General features: G+C 34.5%; 4 protein-coding genes across 8 annotated transcripts; 3 read left to right on the top strand and 1 right to left on the bottom strand.

Moving 5' to 3' along the window:
- The first annotated feature begins 4,903 nt into the window (after positions 1-4,903).
- On the top strand, positions 4,904-5,638 carry LOC127252551 (agamous-like MADS-box protein AGL80). The gene has a single exon (XM_051276773.1). The coding sequence runs from the start codon at positions 4,904-4,906 to the stop codon at positions 5,636-5,638; it is 735 nt and encodes a 244-aa protein (XP_051132730.1).
- A 620-nt stretch (positions 5,639-6,258) lies between these two features.
- LOC127252481 (pentatricopeptide repeat-containing protein At2g22070-like) lies at positions 6,259-10,474 on the top strand. Of its 3 annotated transcripts, none has more exons than XM_051276688.1 (4): positions 6,259-8,476; positions 8,729-8,859; positions 9,463-9,591; positions 9,729-10,474. In XM_051276688.1, the coding sequence occupies exon 1, from the start codon at positions 6,329-6,331 to the stop codon at positions 8,417-8,419; it is 2,091 nt and encodes a 696-aa protein (XP_051132645.1). In that variant the 5' UTR covers positions 6,259-6,328; the 3' UTR covers positions 8,420-8,476; positions 8,729-8,859; positions 9,463-9,591; positions 9,729-10,474. The 3 variants fall into 3 exon arrangements, with proteins under 3 accessions (XP_051132645.1, XP_051132634.1, XP_051132640.1); XM_051276677.1 differs by having other exon boundaries at positions 9,463-9,606; XM_051276683.1 differs by having other exon boundaries at positions 9,371-9,606.
- A 1,098-nt stretch (positions 10,475-11,572) lies between these two features.
- LOC127252512 (transcription factor PIF3-like) lies at positions 11,573-15,936 on the top strand. Of its 3 annotated transcripts, none has more exons than XM_051276712.1 (9): positions 11,573-11,925; positions 12,019-12,159; positions 12,826-13,020; positions 13,111-14,044; positions 14,120-14,224; positions 14,311-14,376; positions 14,451-14,516; positions 14,861-15,268; positions 15,669-15,936. In XM_051276712.1, exons 3-9 carry the CDS (start codon positions 12,932-12,934, stop codon positions 15,771-15,773), a joined length of 1,773 nt encoding a protein of 590 aa, XP_051132669.1. In that variant the 5' UTR covers positions 11,573-11,925; positions 12,019-12,159; positions 12,826-12,931; the 3' UTR covers positions 15,774-15,936. The 3 variants fall into 3 exon arrangements, with proteins under 3 accessions (XP_051132669.1, XP_051132662.1, XP_051132679.1); XM_051276705.1 differs by having other exon boundaries at positions 12,019-12,350; XM_051276722.1 differs by lacking the exons at positions 11,573-11,925; positions 12,019-12,159 and having other exon boundaries at positions 12,637-13,020; positions 15,672-15,936.
- Positions 15,937-16,424: 488 nt separating this feature from the next.
- On the bottom strand, positions 16,425-19,165 carry LOC127252497 (uncharacterized). Its single transcript, XM_051276693.1, has 2 exons — positions 18,998-19,165; positions 16,425-18,610 (listed from the first exon to the last, which is right to left on the bottom strand). Exons 1-2 carry the CDS (start codon positions 19,025-19,027, stop codon positions 16,676-16,678), a joined length of 1,965 nt encoding a protein of 654 aa, XP_051132650.1. The 5' UTR covers positions 19,028-19,165; the 3' UTR covers positions 16,425-16,675.
- Between the last annotated feature and the right edge of the window lie 4,428 nt (positions 19,166-23,593).

The raw sequence follows: 23,593 nt of genomic DNA, 5'->3' as shown, positions 1-23,593 counted from the left end.
TATATAATAAATTTTACTCAAAATAAAAAAATTATTATGAGACTGACAATAATAAAAAAAAATATATCAATTTAAATGAGACGAGAAGTATTATAATTTACTATTTTTTTCAATTAATATTGAAAAAAAAAGACATGTCCCCGAACGTACTCACTCTCCCGCGTGGAATTATTGCATTGCATGCATGGAAATGTCTACGTGCGTACTCGCGCTTTTCTTACTATTCATCCTCTACCATTTATTGTTAGTTGACTTCTATTTTTTATTTTATTATTATTATAATATTTACATAAATTGATTTTTAGTCATGTTACATTTGCAAATTCATACTATATATATATATATATTTTGTTGAATTTTGTTCTCTTATTGAATGGGTTATACCCTCTCCGTCTCATAATAAAGTATTCATTTTTCCATTTTAGTCCGTCCCATAATAAAGTATTTATTTTCTTTTCTTAGTAACTGTACTATCTACCTAACATTACAAATACCCTTACAACTTACAATATATTACACAAATGTCATTACCTTTATATAACACATACTAATAAGGTTATTTTAGTTATTTTTATTTTATTTATACTATATTTTAATATAATTCTAACATTTCTAAAATTACGTGTAAAAAACAAATTGATGTTTAGTATATTGGGAGGGACGGAGTATATGATTTGGTAAAGCCAATGATAATGAAAAAGTCATCGCATATACTTATTCTCGTATGCACAGTATCATATCAGTTAATAAAAATATTGCGTGTGTAAGTGGTCAAATTAAACAAGTCATTCTTTATATATATTAATTTCCAGACGAAAATAAATATATATTTATTAATAAATGATAATCCCTCAGTCCCTTATACGATGACCATTTAATTAGAAATACAATTATTTAAATAGAATAGATTAATAATTTTATTAATAATTATTTTATCAATTATATTATATTTTTATATGAATAGTATGGTTGATATTTTAAATATTCTTAACATTATATCTCAATAAAATATATACAATATAAGTATTATTTTTGTAGAGAATAAATTTTTTTATAATACAAGTAAATAGAAAAATATATTTATTTATTTATAATTAACATAAACTAATTTAATAAAAAAATTAAATTTTAAATATAAACAGAAATATTTATTTATTGAGAAAAAGTAAAAATTAAAGGATTTTGAGTGGTCTACTCACAAGAGGTTAAAAATTTAATTATATTAATTTATATTTATTAAATATATTTAAAATATATTTATTAAAAATAAATGGGGATCATTTTTATAAGGCATGCAAAAAGGTAAATGGGTCATTGGTGGGTTGGAGGGAGTATTTCATTTTTTCTTCATTTTAGTCGAATCCATCATAAATGATATATATTTTTTTTTTATTATTTAGTAAAATTTATTAATTTAAAATATATTCAATTAGTATAAATATATATATATATTTTTAATGACGTTATCCGCAGCCGCTGTCCGAAAGGATTGGTAAATTCCGACCAAACCTAGTATCCTGCAAACTAGGTCCGATAAAGCAAAAGACAATATAAATACATAATATTTTTTTATCTACATTTACACGTTATAATCTTTTATAAAATTAGTTATGTTAATTATAATTAAATAAATATATATTTTAATTTATTTGTATGTATATAATTTTATATTCTATAAAATGATATCTTATAAATTTTATTGAGATACATTTTAAAAATATTTAAATATATATTCTATTTTTTAAAATTATATATATTAATTCTTATTTTAAAACGATCAATAATACTATTCACATAGATCAGTTTGAAATGCATATATATAGTTCATGGACTTGTACATTTGAAATGCATATATATAGTTCATGGACTTGTACATCTCCACATCATCGTACAAGTTCGATTTTGTTTTGTATTTTATGTTTAAATAGTAATTGAATAATAATAATAATAATAATAATAATAATAATAATAATAATAATAAAACTAATGAAAAATGATATATGAATTTTTATTTGGGATTATCCATCACTTTTAACATTGCATAATAATTTGACATGACACATTTAATCTGAATTATAATATAATTAGAAATTGTTGAATTCCGATTGATGAGGTTAAGTCAAGCTACTAGTGCATTGACATATTGAACATGATCAAAATAATCAATAAACATTATTAATTACCAAAAAAGTATATATATATATATATATATATCCATTGATCAAAATTTTCATTTGGAATTGAATTAATTAATTCCTAGCTAGGCAATATTATATCTCTAATCGGAAAGATTATTAGAAACTTAAAATAATCATCACATTTATCAAAATAATAGCAGAATCGCCAAATAAAATTGTAAATATTTCATTAGGAATTCATTTCCAAAATTGTGCATAAAATATACCTTATAATTCATTAACTATATATTAGATTTACCTTCTATCGATTTTTTAAAATTTCATTAATATTTGGAGTTTGTCAATATCGTTGTGTGTTCTTGTGTAGAGGCTATCTCAACTCCAGCGCGACCAAGAATAGCCACGAACGGCCCCAATTAAGACTCACCAAAACTGACAAACCCTAGCCTAATCGAGCGAACCTCATTATTCAATCAAAATACACCGTAGAACCCATCGAATCTCTCACCTAATACACTAGGGTGTGTTTGTTTGAGGGTTTGAATTTTGAATTGGGATTTGAATAGTAAAAATTTTGAATTTGAATAGTTGTAAAATTGATTTTTAATATAATATAAAAAATAAAAAATAGATGTTTGATTTGATGTTTTTGAAAAAAAAAAAAAAAAAAAAGAAGGATGAATAGTATATTTGGGAGGAATCCCCCAAACAAACACACCAGCTACACAAAAGTCAGAAAGAAGACAAGAAAAGGGGGAGGACATATACACAATCGCGATGTAATATTTTGGATAAAATTATGAAGAGCTACGGCCCATTAAAAAAAAATAAAAATACATATACATATAACCTGTCGGGCCTAATTTGTATGATATTAGGTTCCATTGGGAATTTACATAGTGTATACTTTTGGGTAGCGACTAGAGGTTCTCACGTCAATTAAAAAAAAAAACATTTACATATAACCCTAATTAAGATGAGACGCCTAGGATATCATCATTGGAATGGACGGATGAGATTTTACGATAGCTTGCCGGGTTGGGCCGCAAATTCGGACCAAAGGTAACAGATTGGGTTGAAATACAAAAGGCTATACATAAAAAATCATGGGCCAATAATAATTCTGTTTATTTAATTTAAAATGTAGTAATAATAATATATTTCTCAAATAAAATTATAATAATTTAAGTTACATATTACTAAATCTTCATTAAACTATGGTACAAAGAGTCTCGGATTTTGATTGATTTTTGCCAAATTGTTGTATTTGTATACTCAATATGCTGATTTGAGTTGATTCTAAATTCAACAAAGTTAATACACAAATATTTACCCAAATTTATGATTAAGCTAGACAATTAATTAATATGAACATTAGATATCAGTTTTATATTATTACCGTATATTACGAATATAACACAATTCTTATAAATCTAATAATATTAAAAAGAAAACATTTCACTTATATATTACATATAAATAAACAAATTTTGAAGGTATATGTGTATTCAACTGTTTCTTATACTTTTGAAGTTGAACCTTAAATTTAAAATTAGCATCTCCTTCCTCCCTTCATACAATTTTTTTTTTCTTTTTTTTGTTTTTCTATTTTTAGTAAATTTATTCATCTCAAACGTATCTAACAAATATAAATTAATTTAATTAAATTTTTAAAATATATTTTCACTCAAAATCCATTTATTTCTATCTCTCTTAAATTAACAAATTCTTTTATCTATATTTAAATTTTTTTATTTTTTTATAAAATTAGTTTTAAGTTAATTATAACTAAGTAGTAATATATTTTTTTTATTGTATTATATAAAATTTTATTATCGATTTCGATATTGGGATATAATCCTAAAAATATTTAAAATACCAATAATATAATTTATATAAAAAATAATAAAATAATATCATAACTTATTATTAATAACTTAGTAATCTACACTAATTAAAATACTTTGTCCACAACCAAATGAATCATTCTTGCCAAGACGGATGGATGGAGCATATCGCAATGTATGTATTTCATAATTTGGGTCGGATAATCTTGGTCTTGAAATCAAATTTTTAGAATTTAAAAAGTGGATAGGTCTGATATTCTATTAATATCAAATATTCGATCCGAACATAATTGGATAATCCGAACCAAACCACTTTTTTAATAGTAAAAAACCTTTTAATTCGACTTTCTCAAGTCTTTTTTTTTTTTAAAAAAAATAAATAAATTACATATCCGACGTACCAAACCCGAACACCGACCCAATCCTACCTGAAAATATTATTACCAATATATTAATATAATATCACTAAATTTAATGCCTAAAATCACCATAAAATTATGTAGAGATACTCACATAATCCTCACATTTACATTATAAGCTAATATCAATTAATTTTATTTTTTATTTTTTTTATTTTTTTATCATTTCCAAGGAATAAAATAAAACACACACATACATGACACGAGAGAGATATATGTGTGAAAGTAGATCAAATTAAATTACAAACACAATATAACAAATAAGCATAGGAAATTAAATGACCAAAATTGTACACTATTAGAAATGATACGATGAATTAAACCATTTTAACCAAAAACGACAATCTCATAATTTCCGAATCTTCCTTATTATTTCCTAAGGCAAAACCCTAATTCTCCACACCCCACCCCACCCCACCCCACCCCTTTATATATAGCAACCCTCCTTTCCCTTTCTTGCCATATTCACAACTCTAACATTACTTTCCTTTCCGACGACATGACTCGGAAGAAGGTGAAGTTGGCGTACATCGCCAACGACTCGGCTAGAAAGGCGACGTACAAGAAGCGCAAGAAGGGCTTGATCAAGAAGGTGAGCGAGCTAAGCACGCTATGCGGGATCGAAGCGTGCGCCATCATCTACAGCCCCTACGACGCGCAGCCGGAGGTGTGGCCGGATGCGCGGGGCGCGCATCACGTGCTGGCGCAATTCAAGAGGATGCCGGAAATGGAACAGTGTAAGAAGATGATGAACCAGGAGGGATTCATCCGCGGCCGGATATCGAAGGCGGCGGATCAGCTGAAGAAGGTGCAAAAGGAAAATCGGGAGAAGGAGATCACGCACCTCATGTTCCAGTGCCTCACCGGGAAGGCCCTCCAGGGGCTGCCATTGCCGGACCTCAATGATCTCGGTTGGCTCATTGATCAGAACTTGAAGGAGATTTGTAAGAGGATTGACGGGCTGAAGAAGACGGCGGCTGATGCGGCCGTGGTGGAGGCTGCGGTGGGGAATGTGGCGGCGGCTCAGAGGCGGGAGAATTGGTTTGGGGATTGGATTGCGAATCCGGTGGGGGATACTGATCGACAGCAGATTGGAAATTGTTCTTTTGGTGCTGCGGCTGGCGGCGGAAGCGGAAGTAGTGGCGGCGGTGGCGGTGCGGATGAGATGTTGATGGCGGGGTTTAATGATGGGAATGGTCATGGATCGATGTGGTCGAGTGTGTTCTTCCCTTGAAGGGTTTATTTATACATTTGCAAACTTTTAACTATATATTGGGATTTTAATTTTGATTTTGATTTTTTTTTTTTTGTCATTGATCAAGTGGAAGTGAATGTTTTGATTTTGGTGCGTGGCTTGTGTCTTTCTGTTTTAGTTAATTTTTATGAATGAGATGTGTGGAATTGCTCTTGATGATCCAAAGTTGTATGGCTCTTTGCTGCAAAATGTTCTCATATCAATATTGCATAAGTTATTTTTTCTTTTTATTAAAAAAAAATAAATTAAACACGAGGTAAAAATACTTGTGTGAAGATTATATAGATCATGCCAGATTCGGCCAATATAAAAAGATCTATATGTGTAAGAACAATAGCACGGTTAGACTTTGCGTTAGGAGTTTGAACCCATGACCTAACGGTGATAAGTCACTTCAGTTCCGAAGCCACCAGGTTTTACTCTATAAAGAACCGGTTTTGGGTTTTGTTTGGTGGGCCGGTTCGAAACAGAATGGGCAGAGGTCTAGAAGATGGCTTTGTTTGAACGGGTGGGTCATCTAGACCCGACCCAATTGCAAACATGGGAGTTGCCTTCGTCTCTTCTTTACATACTCTGAAATTTCCCTCCAATCTCTACACCGTTAACCTAATCGGGTTTACAGCCATTGATTCCGCTGCAAAACATAGTAGAATTTTTGTTAATTTCTTTATGAAAACTCCATTTCTGTTCAAACCTGTCGTTTCAAAAACATCGCCATTTATTTCTCCCGCTCAGATCAGTGAGCTCCTGAAATGCGCCAAAAATGTGAATCATGCCGCTCAAATCCATGCTCAGCTCATCACACAAGAATATATTCGTTTGCCTTTGTTGTTCAACAGCCTTCTCAACATTTATTCCAAATGCGGTCACGTTTTGCAATCACTCTCGCTGTTTACAGCTTCGAATTCGAGGGAAGGGTTTGATGGCGCCAAGAATGTCTTTATTTATACTTCTCTAATTACTCAGCTTTCTCACTGGAATTTACACTTAAAAGCTATTTCCTTTTTCAATGAGATGAGGGAGAGAGGTATCTTCCCCAACCATTTCACTTTTTCTGCTGTTCTGCCGGCGTGCGGCGATTTGGCGTTGGGAAAACAGATGCATTCGTTGATATTTAAACATGGAATTGAAACTGATGTGTTTGTTAGTAGTGCATTGGCAGATATGTATGCGAAGTCTGGGGAAATGATTGGTGCAAGGAAAGTGTTCGATGAAATGCCGCACCGGAACCTTGTTTCTTGGAATTCGATGATTGTTGGGTCGCTGCGGAACGGCATTTTTAACGAAGCCATTGAATTTTTCACAAGGATGATTAATGAGGACGCCGTTGTGCCCGATCAAGTGAGTTTTTCTAGTGTTTTGAGTGCTTGTGCTAATGTCTGCGGGCTGGCATTTGGGAGACAAGTTCATGGAAGAATTTTCAAGCATGGTTTGGATAAGTTGTTGTATGTGAAGAATTCGTTAATGGATATGTATTGCAAGTGCGGTTCTTTTGATGATGCTGAAAAATTGTTTGTGATAACTGAAGAGAGAGATGTGGTTACATGGAATATTATGATGACGGAATTTGTTCAAAATGGAAATCTAGAGGATGCTTGTAATTGTTTTTGGGCTATGAGACGCGAAAGCGTAGTTCCGGATGCACAGTCATATTCAACTGTGCTTCACGCTGCTGCAGGTATTGGGATGCTAGATCAGGGTACTTTGATCCACAATCAAATAATAAAGTCTGGGCTTGGAGGAAACTTATACGTATCTAGCTCATTGATTACGATGTATGGAAAATGTGGAAGTTTGGTCGATGCTAGACGGGCCTTTTCCGAGAATCACGAACATAATGTGATATCATGGACATCGATGATATCTGCTTGCCAACAACATGGCTGTGCAAATGAGGTTATAGAATTATTTGAGGATATGCTGAGGGCAAGTGTTGAACCTGATTATATAACATTTGTTTCTGTTTTATCGGCTTGTGGACATACAGGGCGAGTGAATGATGGATTTTCTTACTTCAATTTAATGAGTCAGAGGTTTAAAATTGATCCGGGGCTCGAACACTATGCTTGTATGGTTGACATGCTTGGCCGTGCTGATTGCTTGCACGATGCGAAGAGATTTGTCGAAACAATGCCCATTGAACCTGATATATCTGTTTGGGGAGCATTGCTTGGAGCTTGCAGAAAATATGGCAATCTTGAATTGGGTAGAAAAGTTGCAGAGCGACTTTTTCAGATGGAACCGGACAATCCAGGCAACTATGTGCTGCTTTACAACATGTATGTGCGCGGAGGAAAGCTAGAAGAAGCAAATGAGGTCAGGAGATTGATGGGGTTTCGTAGGGTCAGAAAAGAACCCGGGTGCAGCTGGATTGATGTGAAAAATACAACCCATGTTTTTAAAGCCCGGGACAGATCCCATTCGATGACAAATGAAATATATAAGATGCTGGAAAAATTGGAGGAACTCGTGAAGCAGAAGGGATACGTTCCCAAACTTCAGCGTTCAAGCAATGATCTAGATGAGGATGAAGAGAAGAACCTGTGGTACCATAGTGAGAGGTTAGCTCTTGCTTTTGGACTGCTGATCGTTCCAGTCGGTGCACCAATTCGAATAAAGAAGAACCTTAGAACTTGTGATGACTGTCACGTTGTAATGAAGTATGCATCGGCAATTTATAAGAGAGATATTATTATCAGAGATATTAATCGCTTCCACCATTTTGCTGATGGATCGTGTTCATGTGGCGAATACTGGTGAAAGACACGATCCACATTTACCTTTCTTCAAATTGAGCTCCAACACTACGGCTTCTAGGTAATCATAGTTCCATTACAATTTACAAATCCAGCTGTTATCGATAATCTTGTTGAGTGATAGATTATGCTCAAATCCCTCTTATCTGTATTTCCAGTTGTTTAGTCAAATAAAATTTCAGATAAACACAACACTTTTTGGCAGGAAGAATTTACAGCTGCAGATTGTAGCATTGTAATTGGGTACCGGTAGAACTTAGAATACATAGTGTCGGGCCAATAATCTGATGTTGTTAATGTCTGTTCGATTTAGGTATTCTGAACTATGTGCTGGATTTATATAACCCGGAATTGAAGGGGTTGCAGTATGAAATACTTGAGCCAGAATGGAGCTTTACAAGTCGAAGCAGATAGGTGCAGCCACATGATCGCAAATTTCATTAGGTACATTTTGTTTTTTTCATTCATACTCTTGCCATTCTCAGTCTGTTGACACCAGATCGATCATTAGCAATGGATAGGAAATATGGCTGCCAAAATAACCAGTTTTATGTTGGAACAAATATCTTTTACCGAAGAATGTATAGGGTCACAAATAGGATAAAGTTTCTATGCTGATCGATATAGCAGTAGTTTAACTAACAATTGATGAAATTGGAGATGGATTTGATACCAAATTCTACCATTAAACTTGATATTTATAATGACAAGGTAACAACATATGATCGATTACATCCCTTGTAGTTGTGGATGATGACTGCTGCAGTCATCTTTAGATAAATGGACAAAGAATTCTTTACACAATTCATGGTCTCAATAATTTAAATTCAAATCAATTAGTGAAAACGGCTACACATGAGCACGTTCATTGATTCATCTCCATATCTCCGCAACTTTTTTTTTTTGGAATCCTAACTAAACCAATCCTCTGCATTTATGAAACGAATGAATGCAGATGGAGTCAGGTGGGGAGGGCGGCCAGGATGGTGACCATAACCATGAATCTATCTAACCTAATCTTCTTGATGTAAATGTCTTTTATTGCAGCCAAAGAGGTGAGAGAAAGAGTAGTCCAGTCCACCATGTTTGCCTTGCTTCCATTCCATTCCATGGCAAGTGGGGATGAACAAACGAATGAATGAATCAATATAAATTGTCCCTCTGTCAATCTGTCAGGTCAGATCAGATCAGGTCAGGTTTCATATTTTCTAGGGATCGAACATATTAATGTCCAATCTGCAGTGCAGAAGGCATCAAAGAAAGCACTACTTATTATTATTATTATTATTCATCATCCTTAATTCCTTCCACAGGACAGAGAAACAGACAGACAGAGGCTCCACAATCAATACCAAGAAAAATGGAGAAATTTCTTTTATTTATTATTTATTACTCCTTCCGTCCCACATAATTTGTCCATATTTTTTATTTTCGTCCGTCACATATAATTTGTCCATTTTTTTTTGAAATATAATTATAAACTTTAATCTCATTTTAAATTATTTTTACTAATACACTTCTTAATTACTTACTAATCACACTTTACCTAAATTCCCGTATTTACAGTAATAGGCCCATAATACATGGGACGGAAGGAGTATTAAATATTTATGCAAGAAAAAAGGCAGCCCCCACTGGGAATAATCTACATTATCCCTCTGAGCAGCCCCATGCCTCCTCTCATCTGCATTGATATCCCTGGAAATATGGTTGGGTTTTTTTCTTTTTTTTAATTTATTTATTTTTTTCTCTAAATAAAATTCTGTCTCTCACAGACAACCATGGTTTTTTGGTGAGTGGTTTCGGCGGTTTAGTTAATAAGATATATAATAATGATTTGTTGTTTTGTTGGCATTTATTCATAAATAGGCAGGTCTCATGTTCTCATGGTGTTATATTTCTCAATGATTATTTAGGCTCCTGCCATTCTTGGTTAGATTTGATAGATAGATAAGATAAGCTGTCCAGCATTTGTTTGTGCTGTTACTTGATGGACACAACTCAATTTGGAAATGGAAATGGAGAGTTTGTCTATTTGAGATCTGATTTTATAAATTAATTGGCGATAGTTTTGTATATAAACATTATTTTATTTTTGTGATGTTTAAAATTATTGTAAAAATATTAATATAAATAGGAAAATATTTACAATATGCAGTAAAATTCATATTTACTTCAAGAAAAAAAAAAAAAAAAAAAAAAAAGAAGAGAGTGAAATACTATATTTTGAAGGTAATATCTGACAACTAACATGTTTGGAAGGCAAGAAAAAAACGAAAGGGAGTCACGTGAAGTGCACGCCACTTATATGTACAACGTTTGGTGTGTACTGTTTAAGTGTAATCAATCAATTTGTCTGTCTGTACACCTCTTCTATGTATCATCATTATCGTTATCATTATCATTATCCGGGCGCACTGCACCGGATCATAAATTACAATGCAACCCATCGCATTTTATTCCACTCCCTCCCTCCCTTCCTACCTAGAGCTAGAGGGACTTTTGAGATTTTACAATAAATTTAAAATAAAAACTATTATCATTCTTCTTTAATGCTCATATTTAGTTTTTCATATTATTTATCTTTTTATGCCTTAATTTTTTAATATTAGTTATTTATTTTGCACCTTTTTTATTTTCCATTTTCTATTTATCTTTTTTTTTTTTAATCTTTTTCTTCGTATTCTTTTTATTTTTGATATGTCTTTCTTTATCTTCCTCTTCGATTTGCATACTTCTTAATTTTCTATGTTTCTTTTTTTTTTTTCTTTCTACTTGCTTTTTCAATTTACACTCTTTCCTTCATTATTGTTAATTCTTCATTCTTCTTCTTCTTTTTTCTTTTTTTTTGGTTTTTGTTTCCTTCATAGTTTTTTATTTTTCTTTGACCCGTTGTCTTCTTCATCGAAGTAGCCTGAGACTACTTTCATAGGAGGGCTTGAGACTACATTCATAGATCCTAGGGAAAGAATAAAATCGATGGATGACCCACAGACTTTGAGGATGACTGGACAGTGGACACATATACAAATACAATGAAACTAGTGGGGAAGAAATAGAATCAATTTGGTTTCAGGATAACATATTATACTTGTGATCATTTCTGAAGGAGGATATATATCAATAATCTATATATATAGCATTGAATGATTTGCATCAATGCCAAATAATTATATAGAATATAAACAATTTTTGTTCAAAATCCTGACGCCACAGAGATAGGCAAAATACACTGCACCTTATCCACCAAACCCTACATCGGAAAGACAGCCGAACCACCACCACCACCGCGGCGGCGGCGCGTAATCAACAATCGCCGCCGCGGTGCAGGTGAATACCGATTACTATTATAAACATGAAGGTTAAAGAAAGCCCAAATAGAATAAAAAGGTTCTGCTGACTGCTGACAAGTGAAATGATGGGAGAAACCATTTTTTCATTCATTGGAATCTCGGAAGCCAATTCGTTTCTTACTCCTGCTGGACCCACACACTGTTAGTGTGAGAAACGGTGAATATACATACACACATATATATATATATGATTAGTGTTTGAGAAAGAAATAAAGTTTTGAGCTGTACTCTTGTCGTCCACAAAGCGCAGAGATGAACAGGTGATGATGGGGGCTCCACCATGGAAAAAGGGGTGAAGAAAAATAGTTAAAATTGAAGCCCACAAAAGTCTTTTTGCAGTTTCAGTTTCGGTCATTTCTGAATCGAAAGAGACGAAAAATCCCGTTTTGAGGTTTTCGATTTATTTCAAAATCTTGGTCCAAAGGGAAAAACGCTCGCATCGAAATTGGCTGCCCTAATTCTTCTCCCTTTCTCTGAATGCATTTTGATTCTTAGCAGTCTTTTATTTTATTTGATTTTCTGTAGTTTGGGAGAATAATTTGTAGGTCTTATGAAAAGTTTGTGGCTTTCTTGGAGTATGAGGTGAGTTTTGTTTGCTGAGAAAGATTTGTGTTTTTATCATGAAGATTAGGTTAGGAAAGATTTGTGAGTTGTTGAATAAGTTAACAAATCTCCTGCGGGTTTCCTCATCTCATGATTGGTTTTAGATTATTAAAAAAAAAAAAAAGGGGGGGGGGGGGGGGGGGGGGTTCAAATTAAGCATTAAACAAATGAGTTTTGACCTGAAAGTTTATGGTTAATGCTCATGCTTCTGGATACCTTTATATATATATATATATATATATATATATTTTTTTTTTTTTAAAATTTACTGATGAAAGCCATAACTAGCTAGCTGTAGATACTTTGCAAATTGCACATATACATATAATTTATCTCTACTTTATTGGTGTGCATTTTAATTTACAATTCAGATATCTTCCTGAAAGCAAGAATGTTATCTACTCTCTGGATTGTGTCTTGTCTGTGCCTTAAAAGTTGCCATGAAATTTTGTAGGTGTTCTTTAATTTGAGTTTTAGGGTTGAAAGAATTGCACTCCCAATTGGATCTTGAGAAAGAGCAAATTAAGCAGTGTTGAGTTGCAGTTGTGGATTTTCCGATCATGCCGCTGTCGGAATTGTGGAATTTGGGCGGAGGAAAGCTTGAATCCGGCCAACAGAGATCTTGTCCGAACGATGATATCTCTTCTCCGTAGGCTTGTTTATGCTATAATTTGATTTAACGATTCGATAGAGTCTATGATGTTTCGATTCGATTATCGTAAGGTGTGTTCTTGTGCAGGGCTGAGAATGATTTGGTGGAGTTAGTTTGGCAGAATGGACAGATCACGATGCAGAGTCAATCCGGCAGGGTCGCCGGAAATCCCAACGCCGGGAGAGGCCGCGACGCCATTCCGGGGCGTTCGCCGCCGCCGCCGCCGAGGATCGGGAAGTTCGGCGGAGGAGCTGACTGTATTTTAGACGATATGCCGTCGGTAGTACCTTCTGAGGAATTGGATTTAGGACAAGACGATGAAATGGTTCCATGGCTAAGTTATCCGATTTCCGGCGACGTGTTGCCACAGGATTTAGTGTCGGATCTTCTGCCGGAGATCTCCGGCATCACGGCCGCCGGAATGCCTGCTCAAAATAGCTTTCGAAGTGTCGAAAATTTGCATAGCATTGAGAGTGCATCGAAATCTTGTCCGAAAACTCGTCCCCTCAGCTCGTGGCCCGTTCAGACAATGGATGCAGTCGGGCCGGGAAAGGGGTCGAGGGTATCGAACATTTGTAGCATTAGTAATGTGGATAGCCATTCGAGTGCTACGGTCGGGAATGCGAGTCGAGGAAAAGATACGGTGAACATTTCGAACTTCGCGTATTTTTCGCGACCGGCTACCCTTGTCAAAGCAAGCATTCCGAAATCCGAAGGTGTTGGAAGAATGGGAGCCGCGGATCATCGATCTTATAGCGTTACCCGAAAGGAAGTAGGCTTCCATGGATCGTCGTCTACTTCGAAGATTGCTATGGTTGATTGTGGACAACCGTCGTTTGCCCCCGACGGCACCGAGAGCCTAAGCAGAGACAATCCCGTAATCCCGAGCAATATTGTCGAGCCTATGGTTGTTTCGTCTTCGGTTGGGTCGGGTAACAGCGCTGATAGAGTTTCGTGTGAACAGACGCATAATTCGAAGAGAAAGTTCGGCGATAATGAGGATTCGGAATGTCGGAGTGATGTAAGTCGTCTTGATTAAAGCAAGAATTCGAATCCCTTAACTTTTCGTGATCTTGATTCGTCTTTACCGGCACAGGATATTGAGATGCCGTCGATTGGTGTTAAAAAATTGAGTCTTGCTCGAGGTGGGAACGGGTCGAAGAGAAGTCGAGCGGCAGAAGTACATAATCTATCGGAACGGGTGAGCATGAGTAAACCGTGACTTGCAATTTGTGTTGCTTACATTCATGTATAAGCGTTGATTTTCTTCGTAATATGTTGTAACAGCGGCGAAGAGATAGGATCAACGAGAAAATGCGCGCATTGCAAGAACTTATTCCGAATTGCAATAAGGTGAGGATAATCTTTATATTCTATTTTCGTTTGCGAATGTTGATTACTTTTGCTCGGTTCATTATCATCGGCAGGTGGATAAAGCTTCGATGCTCGACGAAGCCATCGAGTATTTGAAAACTCTTCAACTTCAAGTACAGGTGAGGCGAAAAACAATAGGCACGTTCGACTAGATCATAGATGATGATGCAAAACAATAATCATTTATGGTGCAGATCGTGTGCTGATCCGGCCAAATTAATATGATGCTGATTTGACAGATCAACATATGCTATAGGGGTGACCAGCCTATGTTTATACATATCTTGGCATATATGGTGTTATAAGATAGCTAGTATAAGCTGAATTATAATATAATATATGCTGTATTATAAATGTGCTGAAATATGTATAAATATTATTGATCACCTTATAGCATATGTTGACCCGATCAAATCAATATAGAACGATTGTTTGATGTCATTTCCTTTATTACATTCCACAGATAATGTCCATGGGAGCTGGATTATGCATGCCGCCGCCGATGATGTTTCCTCCCGGAATGCAGCACATGCATCCACAATTTTCGGCGATGGGGATGGGTTTGGGGTTCGGGATGGGTATGGCGGATGCGAACGGAGGACCGCCGAGTTGTCCTATTTTCCCGGTACCTCCGATGCACTTCCCATCGCCAATGTCTGCTCCCGTTAATTTCCAGAGACTTCCGACGCCCAACATGGCTGTTTACGGGCATCCTAGTCAAGGAAGGATGCGTTCGGCACCGATGACCGGAGCTCCCAAAGAAGCGCCGAGCTCATGCTGGACTTCTAGCTCGGCAGATCCGACAGACAAGAATTCGCAATCGATTCTCGATGCAGAAGCGAGAAGCTTGGAAAATCATAAATCGAGCGAGGTACATATTTAGGCTGCGTTGAATTTCAGCACATGAAATATATTCATATAACGAATCCTATATATAGGACTCATTAGTTAAAATTATGTGCTCTCGGCCTATTTATGATGCAATTGACTGTCGTTCCAATCAACACAATAATCTCTTTCATATATTTATTTATTGGTTGTGGATCCTGTGTTGGTCCGGCAAAGTCAGCATAGTGTTGATTTGACCGGATTAGCATATGTCATGCATATAACCAGTATATATTTATACATAATACAACATATATCGAATTATAATATAACATGTGTTGATTACATGTGCATATGCTGATCTAGTGATCAACCGTTGATCCATGTCCTTATTTATTTATTGTTTTTTTGCGGAATTGTGAGATAATCTCTTGATGTTGTAGCAGCGGGTATCTACGAATGAAGTCCTCGACCACGACCTTGGCGGGTCGGGTACAGAAGCAAAGGAGAAGCAGGCAGCTGAGGCTACCGCCCCTCCTTCATCCTGATGAAACAGCTTGAATGAGGTGAAAGTCTAGATGTGATGAATTGATGATAACTATGATATGATGTTTTTCCTGTTCGATATTCTTAGGACAGCTGCTACAGATTTCACATTTTATTCCATTTTTATTACGAGAATCATAATGAATGAATTTGTTTGTTTGTATATTCAGACATGAACACACTTTTGGAATCTAATTAGGGTCTGGGGCTTACTAATATATATATATATATATATATATTCCGGGAAGGGTTACGGTCAGAACCGTGCTTATTTTTTAAAACAGTACGCTTAAAATATAAAATCAACACATGTTTTTAATACACATTATGTACTGTTTGTAATAAAAGCATATAATGTTTGTTCATAATTATAACGTGTATTATAGAAAAATATGTCATAGATTAAAATCAATTGTTGCATATACTGTCTGAGTCTATACTGTGGTATTATTTGATATTTGTATTATATTAATATTAATAATGTTATGTTGTGTTGTGGGCATTTTGTAAATTTAAAATTCAACATTGCAATCGTTACGATGTATTCATATCTCCAATCCCGCCATAGAGACAGACTAGTTGCCAATTTGCCATCCTTAATCAGATCTAAACAAACATTTGAAAATATCAAGAAAATCACCATACTTTAGAGATCCATAAAAATATATAGTCTATCTTCTTCTTCCATAAAAATACACCACACCAAATGAATGACAGCTAGTAATAATAATACATCACCAATGAAATCATCAATCCAAAAGACACTAACAAACCAAAACCAAAACCAAAACCAAAATCAATCACAACACAACAAATCGAAGTATATAACAATTTAACTTACGATTCTCAAACTTGAAGAAGCTTTTCCTTTTCTCTTGCTATAACCTCTTAAACCTGCCTGTCATCATCCTGCTTTCGAGTTCTGCGACTTTCCTCCGATGATCGCCTTCTTCGCCTTCACCAACGACTGCTTCATCATCTTAACAATCGATGGCTTCTGACTCTTCACCGGAACATCTTCCTTCAAAACATCATCCTCTGTCTCTGTAGTCTTCGTTTCCTTTTCTTCCTTATCGCATTCTGCATTTCCAACGTCAATCTTCGCTTCATCTGCATTGCTTTTGGTTGCCTCCACACTTTCATCCAATACTTTGTCGATTTGCTTCTCTTCCTCGACTTTAGCTTCAGCATCTTTCTCGAGTTCTTTAACAGCTGCATTCGACTCCAGTTCAGCTTCCTTTTCTACGGGCGCAACTTCTGGAATATTCTTATCAATCTGCTCGACAACCTCAGATTCTTCCGCCCCTTTTTCCTCGACTGCTTCAACAATGTCTGTAGGCACTTCCTTCACTTGTGTCTCAACAGCCTTGGCCGGTGTCGATTCTTCCTCTACTTTTACATCAGTTTGTCCTGAAATGCTAACGGTATCCGGTTCAGCAACAGCTGCCTTTGCAACTTCTTCTTTGCCTTTATCAAGATGCTCCACAATTGGCGCATCCTTGATTTTCTTTTCCTCTACTATTGGAGGCTCCGCAGGCTTATCTTCTAGCTTATTTTCGGTTAATTCAGCAACCTCAGTTTTCTTTGGATCTTTGGCTAGAGAAGGCTCCACAGATATGTCTTCGATCTTTTTAACGGACAGATCTGCCGAAGGCTCAACTAGCTTGCTTTCGATCTTCTCTTCAGAAAGTGGCTCAACTGGCTCGCTTTCAATCTTATCTTCAGCCAGTGGCTCAAGTTCCGTGCTTTTGATCTTTTCTTCAACCGGTTGCTCAACTTCCGCGCTTTTGATCTTTTCTTCAACCGGTTGCTCAACTATCTTGCTTTCGATCTTTTCTTCAGCCGATCCAATGGAAGGCTCAACTATCTTGCTTTCGATCTTTTCCTCAATTGTCTTGCTATCGATATTTTCTTCAGCTGTTTCGGCCAAAGGCTCAACTGTCTTGCTATCAATCTTTTCTTCAGCTGTTTCGGCCAAAGGCTCAACTGTCTTGCTATCAATCTTTTCTTCAGCTGTTTCGGCCAAAGGCTCAACTGTCTTGCTATCAATCTTTTCTTCAGCTGTTTCGGCCAAAGGCTCAACTGTCTTGCTATCAATCTTTTCTTCAGCTGTTTCAGCCAAAGGCTCAACTGTCTTACTATCGATCTTTTCTTCAGCTGTTTCAGCCAAAGGCTCAACTATCTTGCCATCGATCTTTTCTTGAGTTGTTTCGGCCAAAGGCTCAGCTATCTTGCTATCGATCTTTTCTTCAGCTGTTTCAGCCAAAGGCTCAACTATCTTGCCATCGATCTTTTCTTGAGTTGTTTCGGCCAAAGGCTCAACTGTACTATCGATCTTTTCTTCAGCTGTTTCAGCCAAAGGCTCAACTGTCTTGCCATCGATCTTTTCTTCAGCTGTTTCGGCCAAAGGCTCAACTATCTTGCCATCGATCTTTTCTTCAGCTGTTTCGGCCAAAGGCTCAACTATCTTGCCATCGATCTTTTCTTCAGCTGTTTCGGCCAAAGGCTCAACTATCTTGCCATCGATCTTTTCTTCAGTTGTTTCGGCCAAAGGTTCAACTATCTTGCTTTCGATCTTTTCTTGAGCTGGTTCAGCCGATGGAGCAGCCTCAGTCTTCGTCGGCTCTTCTGCTGCAGCCAGATCATCTTCAACCTTGTTTACCGCCAAGTTAGCTTCGCCATCATCCTTCGGCTTCTCATCCACTTCAACAACTTTTACTTCTTCGACCGCAGGAGGCTCGACTTGTTTTACTTCTGCCTTTACTTCTGGTTCAGCGGGACATGGTGATTCCTCTGCTTCTACCTTCTTCACCTCTGCCTCCATTTTCCCCTCAACTCCCTGCATAACACAGAATCAGAAATCACTGTAAGAATACACCATAGCCATGGAGATCATTCTCAGTTGCCACAAATTGCAGTTCTTGAAAATTCCAACTATGAAGAAACATTGATATACCAAACAATTCTTACACCACTTATCCAATTCAAACTAGTGCTAAAAAAGTGATCTTTTTTATTTTTTATTTTTCACAAATCAAGATTGAAGTTAGATCAGCTCACAAACCCTTAATGTTCTAATCAAACCCTTGAGGAAAAATGATCAAGACAAGCCAAGTATGCAATAAGTACTTCAAATATAAACAAGTTAAACTCCAAATGAAAGCAATCATGAATCAAACAAATTAAAAAATAGAAAAATACAACAAGAAGTTAAATAAACACAGACCTGAGAGTGAGCTTGATTCTCAAGAGCCATGTAAGAAGAGTAGTGACTGGAAGCAGAAAAAGAAAGGAAGAAGATCCCTTGCTACAGGTAAACTAAAGAAATAAATTTGGAAGCAAATAAAGGGAAAGGGAGAAAAAAGGGGGAAAGAATGAAGTGGTTGGCAGCAACCCACAATTGAATAAAAATTGGAGGGCTCAATAGCCAAAGAAAAGGAAATAAAAAAATAAAAAAAAGATAAATTAAATTTATAAAAAAAAAAAAAAAAAAAAAGAAAAAGGAAAACACTGAACAAAAGTAGAACCACACTACCACTTGCACACATTTTATCATCACATGATGGCTGATCTGATCTGTCAGCACACCACTAATTGGAATTCCTTCCAAAAGAAATACAGCTAAAATAAAATATAAAAGTTTTTAATTTTTTTTTTTAAAAAAAGATGATAATAATTGAACTAAAATGAGATGAGAGAGGGCATGATGTTGAAAATATTTTCTTATATATATATATATATATATATATGATAATATGAATACTTGCTGTCATTGCAAAAAGTGACAAGCTTTATTATGGGGACCATCTGGTGTGTTATGAGGTGGGCTTCTCTTCTTCTGCTTTGTTTGGAGGGACAACACTTGTCTGTTCTTGTTGTGTTATGGCCAAATCCAGATGTGTAATCATAATATTATTAATATTTCTGATCATATATTCCTATTCATAGTTTAATATTCTCATTTGTTGTTCTAAGTTTACATCTGATCTGCTGTAATTTAATCTTATCATGTTTGTAATGAGAAAGGTTATTGGCATAAGTAACTGGATTACGAAACTATGTTGTGCTGATTATTGGAGCTGTGAAATAAATAAATTGTTCGGAATTGATGGACTTGAATGTAAATAAAAAATTTAGCATATTATGTTCATGAACTATCTTTATTAAGGGTGAGTTTGTTTCTCGGAATTTTTAGAATTTTCATATTTAAAATGTTATATTTTATCAAACATTATATCATTTTTTAAATTTATAATTTTATCATTCAAAATACAAACTTCCAACCAAATACAAAGTTTTAATTAATATTTATATATTTAATATATATTTTTATAGTATCATCTTAACTGTAATTTTTATACAAAATTTAGTAATGAATAATAATAATAATAAAGAAATAAATAATTGGTTTTAAATAAAATAAAAAAATCACTTAACAAGTCGAATTAAACTAAAAATTAACAAAAAATTTGCTTAATCAATCTTGCATCTTTTAACAAACTAATACAAGCTAAGCTTGAAGCCTCGTCAAATAGAGCTCACAACATTAAAAAATAAAAATAAAAATAAAATAAAACAAGGAAGGATTAATATATCTATTTATTAAAAACGGATGGTAATCTATTCAGTCGGAATTAATATATCTATTTACTTTTTATATGTAATTTAAAACACAAATATCGCCCTTATTAATTCGTTACTTCCCTACACAAATTAAGTTCATCAAAATATCAACAAATAATATACTATACTCCATCTGTCTCATATATTTTGGGCATATTTCTATAGATACGAGAATTCAGTTAAAGTATAATTGGTAGATAATTAAGAAATGTATCAGTAGAAATAATTATTATTTAGTAAAAATAATTATAAATTAAGATTAAGATATAAATAGTTTAATTAAGATTAAAAAAATTATAAAATTTAAAATGTATTAAAGTGGATAACCAGATTAAAAAAAAAAAAAAAAAAAAGACAGATTACGTGGAACGGACGAATATAAAAAATAGAGACAAATTATGTGGAATACAGTAAGGATATTAGTGTTTGAAGAAATGAATGATAATGTGAGATGGTGACCTACCTTGGATGCCAACAGTACTAATGCTAATCGAACTCATGCGGTTAAAATATATAAAGTTACTGTATTTTTATAAAATATTATTTTTAAATCACTGTTTAAATTGAAAATTAAAAATTCAACTGAACATATTATCTACAAATGCATGTATTTATATAATATATATTGGATTAATTGGTTATATTGTTTATTGTCCTACACCTAAAGAATAAGTAGATAATTATATTTTTATTTATTACATTTTCAATTTGAAACATATATAGTTGTTCATTTTTATAAGTATGGTACATTAATATATCTTTCATACTGAAAATTATCTATAATATGTGATGTGTGAATTATATTATGTGTATATATTTATTATATGAATATAAATAGTATTTTGTCCATCTATTATATGTAGTACTATAAGTATGACCCATAACTATATATATGAATAGTAATTCATGTCAACTTGCACTAAGTATATATGAAATTTTTAAATTTTTTTTTTTCTTTCTATTTTTTCAGTTAAGAATGTTCGAAAGCAAATTTATTTATATATATATATATACACATGTTGGCATTTTTTGTTTGATTTTGTATTTTAAAATTTAATTGTTAATTCAAATAAAATTTGATAGATACCTTATGAAAAAATTAATATATATGTTATATATTTATAGAAATAAGGATGATTATGACATTTTAGCATGATAGGTAGTTTATTAACAGTTTATTAACCATTTCAAAGATATAGAACAATTTTGAAATCTTTTAATTTTTTTAATATATATTGTATACTAATCTAAAATATTTTATAAAAATATGTATAAAAAATTTGACAAAAACTAATAATAAAAAATCTCATATAAAAAATTATATCCAATTAAAACATACAATAAACATGGGAACAAGATCTTTCAACCTTCATTGCAATTATATATATATATATATTTTTTTTTTCCTATATTTTAATTATTATTTATCTATTATTTTTTTATCCGGGTGCACTGTTGAATTGTGGAAAAAAAATGGATGAAGATAATTGAAATATATAATAAAAAAATCTTAAATTAAAATAGATTTGTTGATGTAATTTTTCAACAAAAATAAAGTAAAATTCAAAGATATAGAAAATATCCTTAAAGTTAGTGCCTGAGATTAGGAATCTCTAAACACTGTATGGTACAGAAAATAAACTGGAAAATAAAAGACTGAAATTTAAAGTGGTGATCCCCAAATCTGACTTTGCTTTGTTGAAGTTGATTGAAGATGCCTTGCCAAATGATTATCCAAGCCTTTAAATATTCTCTGGGAAACCGTACCGAAAACCGTCACCCGAACGGTTACAACGTCTCCTTCCCAACCGTCTTCCAACCCTTCTCATGCTGACACGCGTCCCCAGCAGACCAAAATTATCCCTATATTTCACTCTTTGAGCCGACCACAGACCTTCCGCTCTTTTGGCCCGACTGCCAATCTACAATAGTATGGGTCCGACTGCCAATCCTCCCGACTTGCGAACCATCTGGCTTGTTGGTTCTGCCGCAGAATTCCGATCTGAGAACTTCCCGACCTGAGGACCTCCCGACTTGCGGACTTCCCGTCCTGAAGGCCATCCGACCTGCAGACTTCCCGTCCTGAGGGCCTCCCGACCTGCGGACTTCCCGTCCTGATGACTTTCCATCTTGATGACCTCCCGACCTGAAAACCTTCCGGCTTGAGGTCTTTCCGTCTTGGGGACCTCCCGACCTGAAAACCTTCCGACTTGAGGTCTTTCCATCTTGGGGACCTCCCGACCTGAAAACCTTCCGACTTGAGGTCTTTCCGTCTTGAGGACCTCCCGACCTGAAAACCTTCCGACTTGAGGTCTTTCCGCCTTGAGGACTTCCCGACCTGAAAACCTTCCGACTTGAGGTCTTTCCGTCTTGGGGACCTCCCGACCTGAATACCTTCCGACTTGAGGTCTTTCCGTCTTGAAGACCTACCGACCTGAGGTCCTTCCGTCCTGATGACTTTCCGTCTTGAGGACCTCCCGACCTGAAGACCTTCCGACCTGAGGTCTTTCCGTCTTGGGGACCTACCGACCTGAGGTCCTTCCGTCCTGATGACTTTCCGTCTTGAGGACCTCCCGACCTGAAGACCTTCCGACCTGAGGACTTTCCTTAGAAATAAACCTATTTTCCTTGATTTCCTCATGGTGCCCTTCAGTCAGTTCAATCAACTCTATTGCCAGGCCCATTCTTCTTTTTACCTTGGGCTTTTAACCTAATTCTAAATTTCGTACGTAACAAGATTATACTTATCATCATTGGGTTTCTTAATGCTGTTCTGTTTTTAATGTACAATAATATTTGATCTGATTTTTTTATTTTTTAATATTAAGGTATGAAATTCTAAATACTTGAGAAATAAAAAACTCATATATAGAGGATTTTATCAAATAAAAGTTATTTCTAAGAATCAACAAATTGACTAAAAATTAATCCAACCAATCTTTAAGGATTCATATCAGCCCAATATAAAGCCCAAATAAAATCTATGGTCTAACTCTATCTTATCGTAGGATGGCCCAATTCTTTTTACATAACAAAGTTGTAAGAAAAATCATAATACTTTAACTTCTTAATAAGATCACGTTTAAACTACATATCCAAACAAAAATAATAATAATAATTTTTTTTTTTTTTTAAAAAAAAACTACATACCCAACTTGTAAAATATCATTAGGAATTCAGTTCATTAGTATTTGGGCTT

This window comes from Andrographis paniculata, unplaced genomic scaffold (assembly GCF_009805555.1).
Source record: "Andrographis paniculata isolate CXL003 unplaced genomic scaffold, ASM980555v1 Contig12END, whole genome shotgun sequence".
Lineage (NCBI taxonomy): Eukaryota > Viridiplantae > Streptophyta > Magnoliopsida > Lamiales > Acanthaceae > Andrographis > Andrographis paniculata.
Note: the sequence above shows the minus strand (reverse complement) of the source record. Positions and strands in the feature narration are given on the sequence as shown.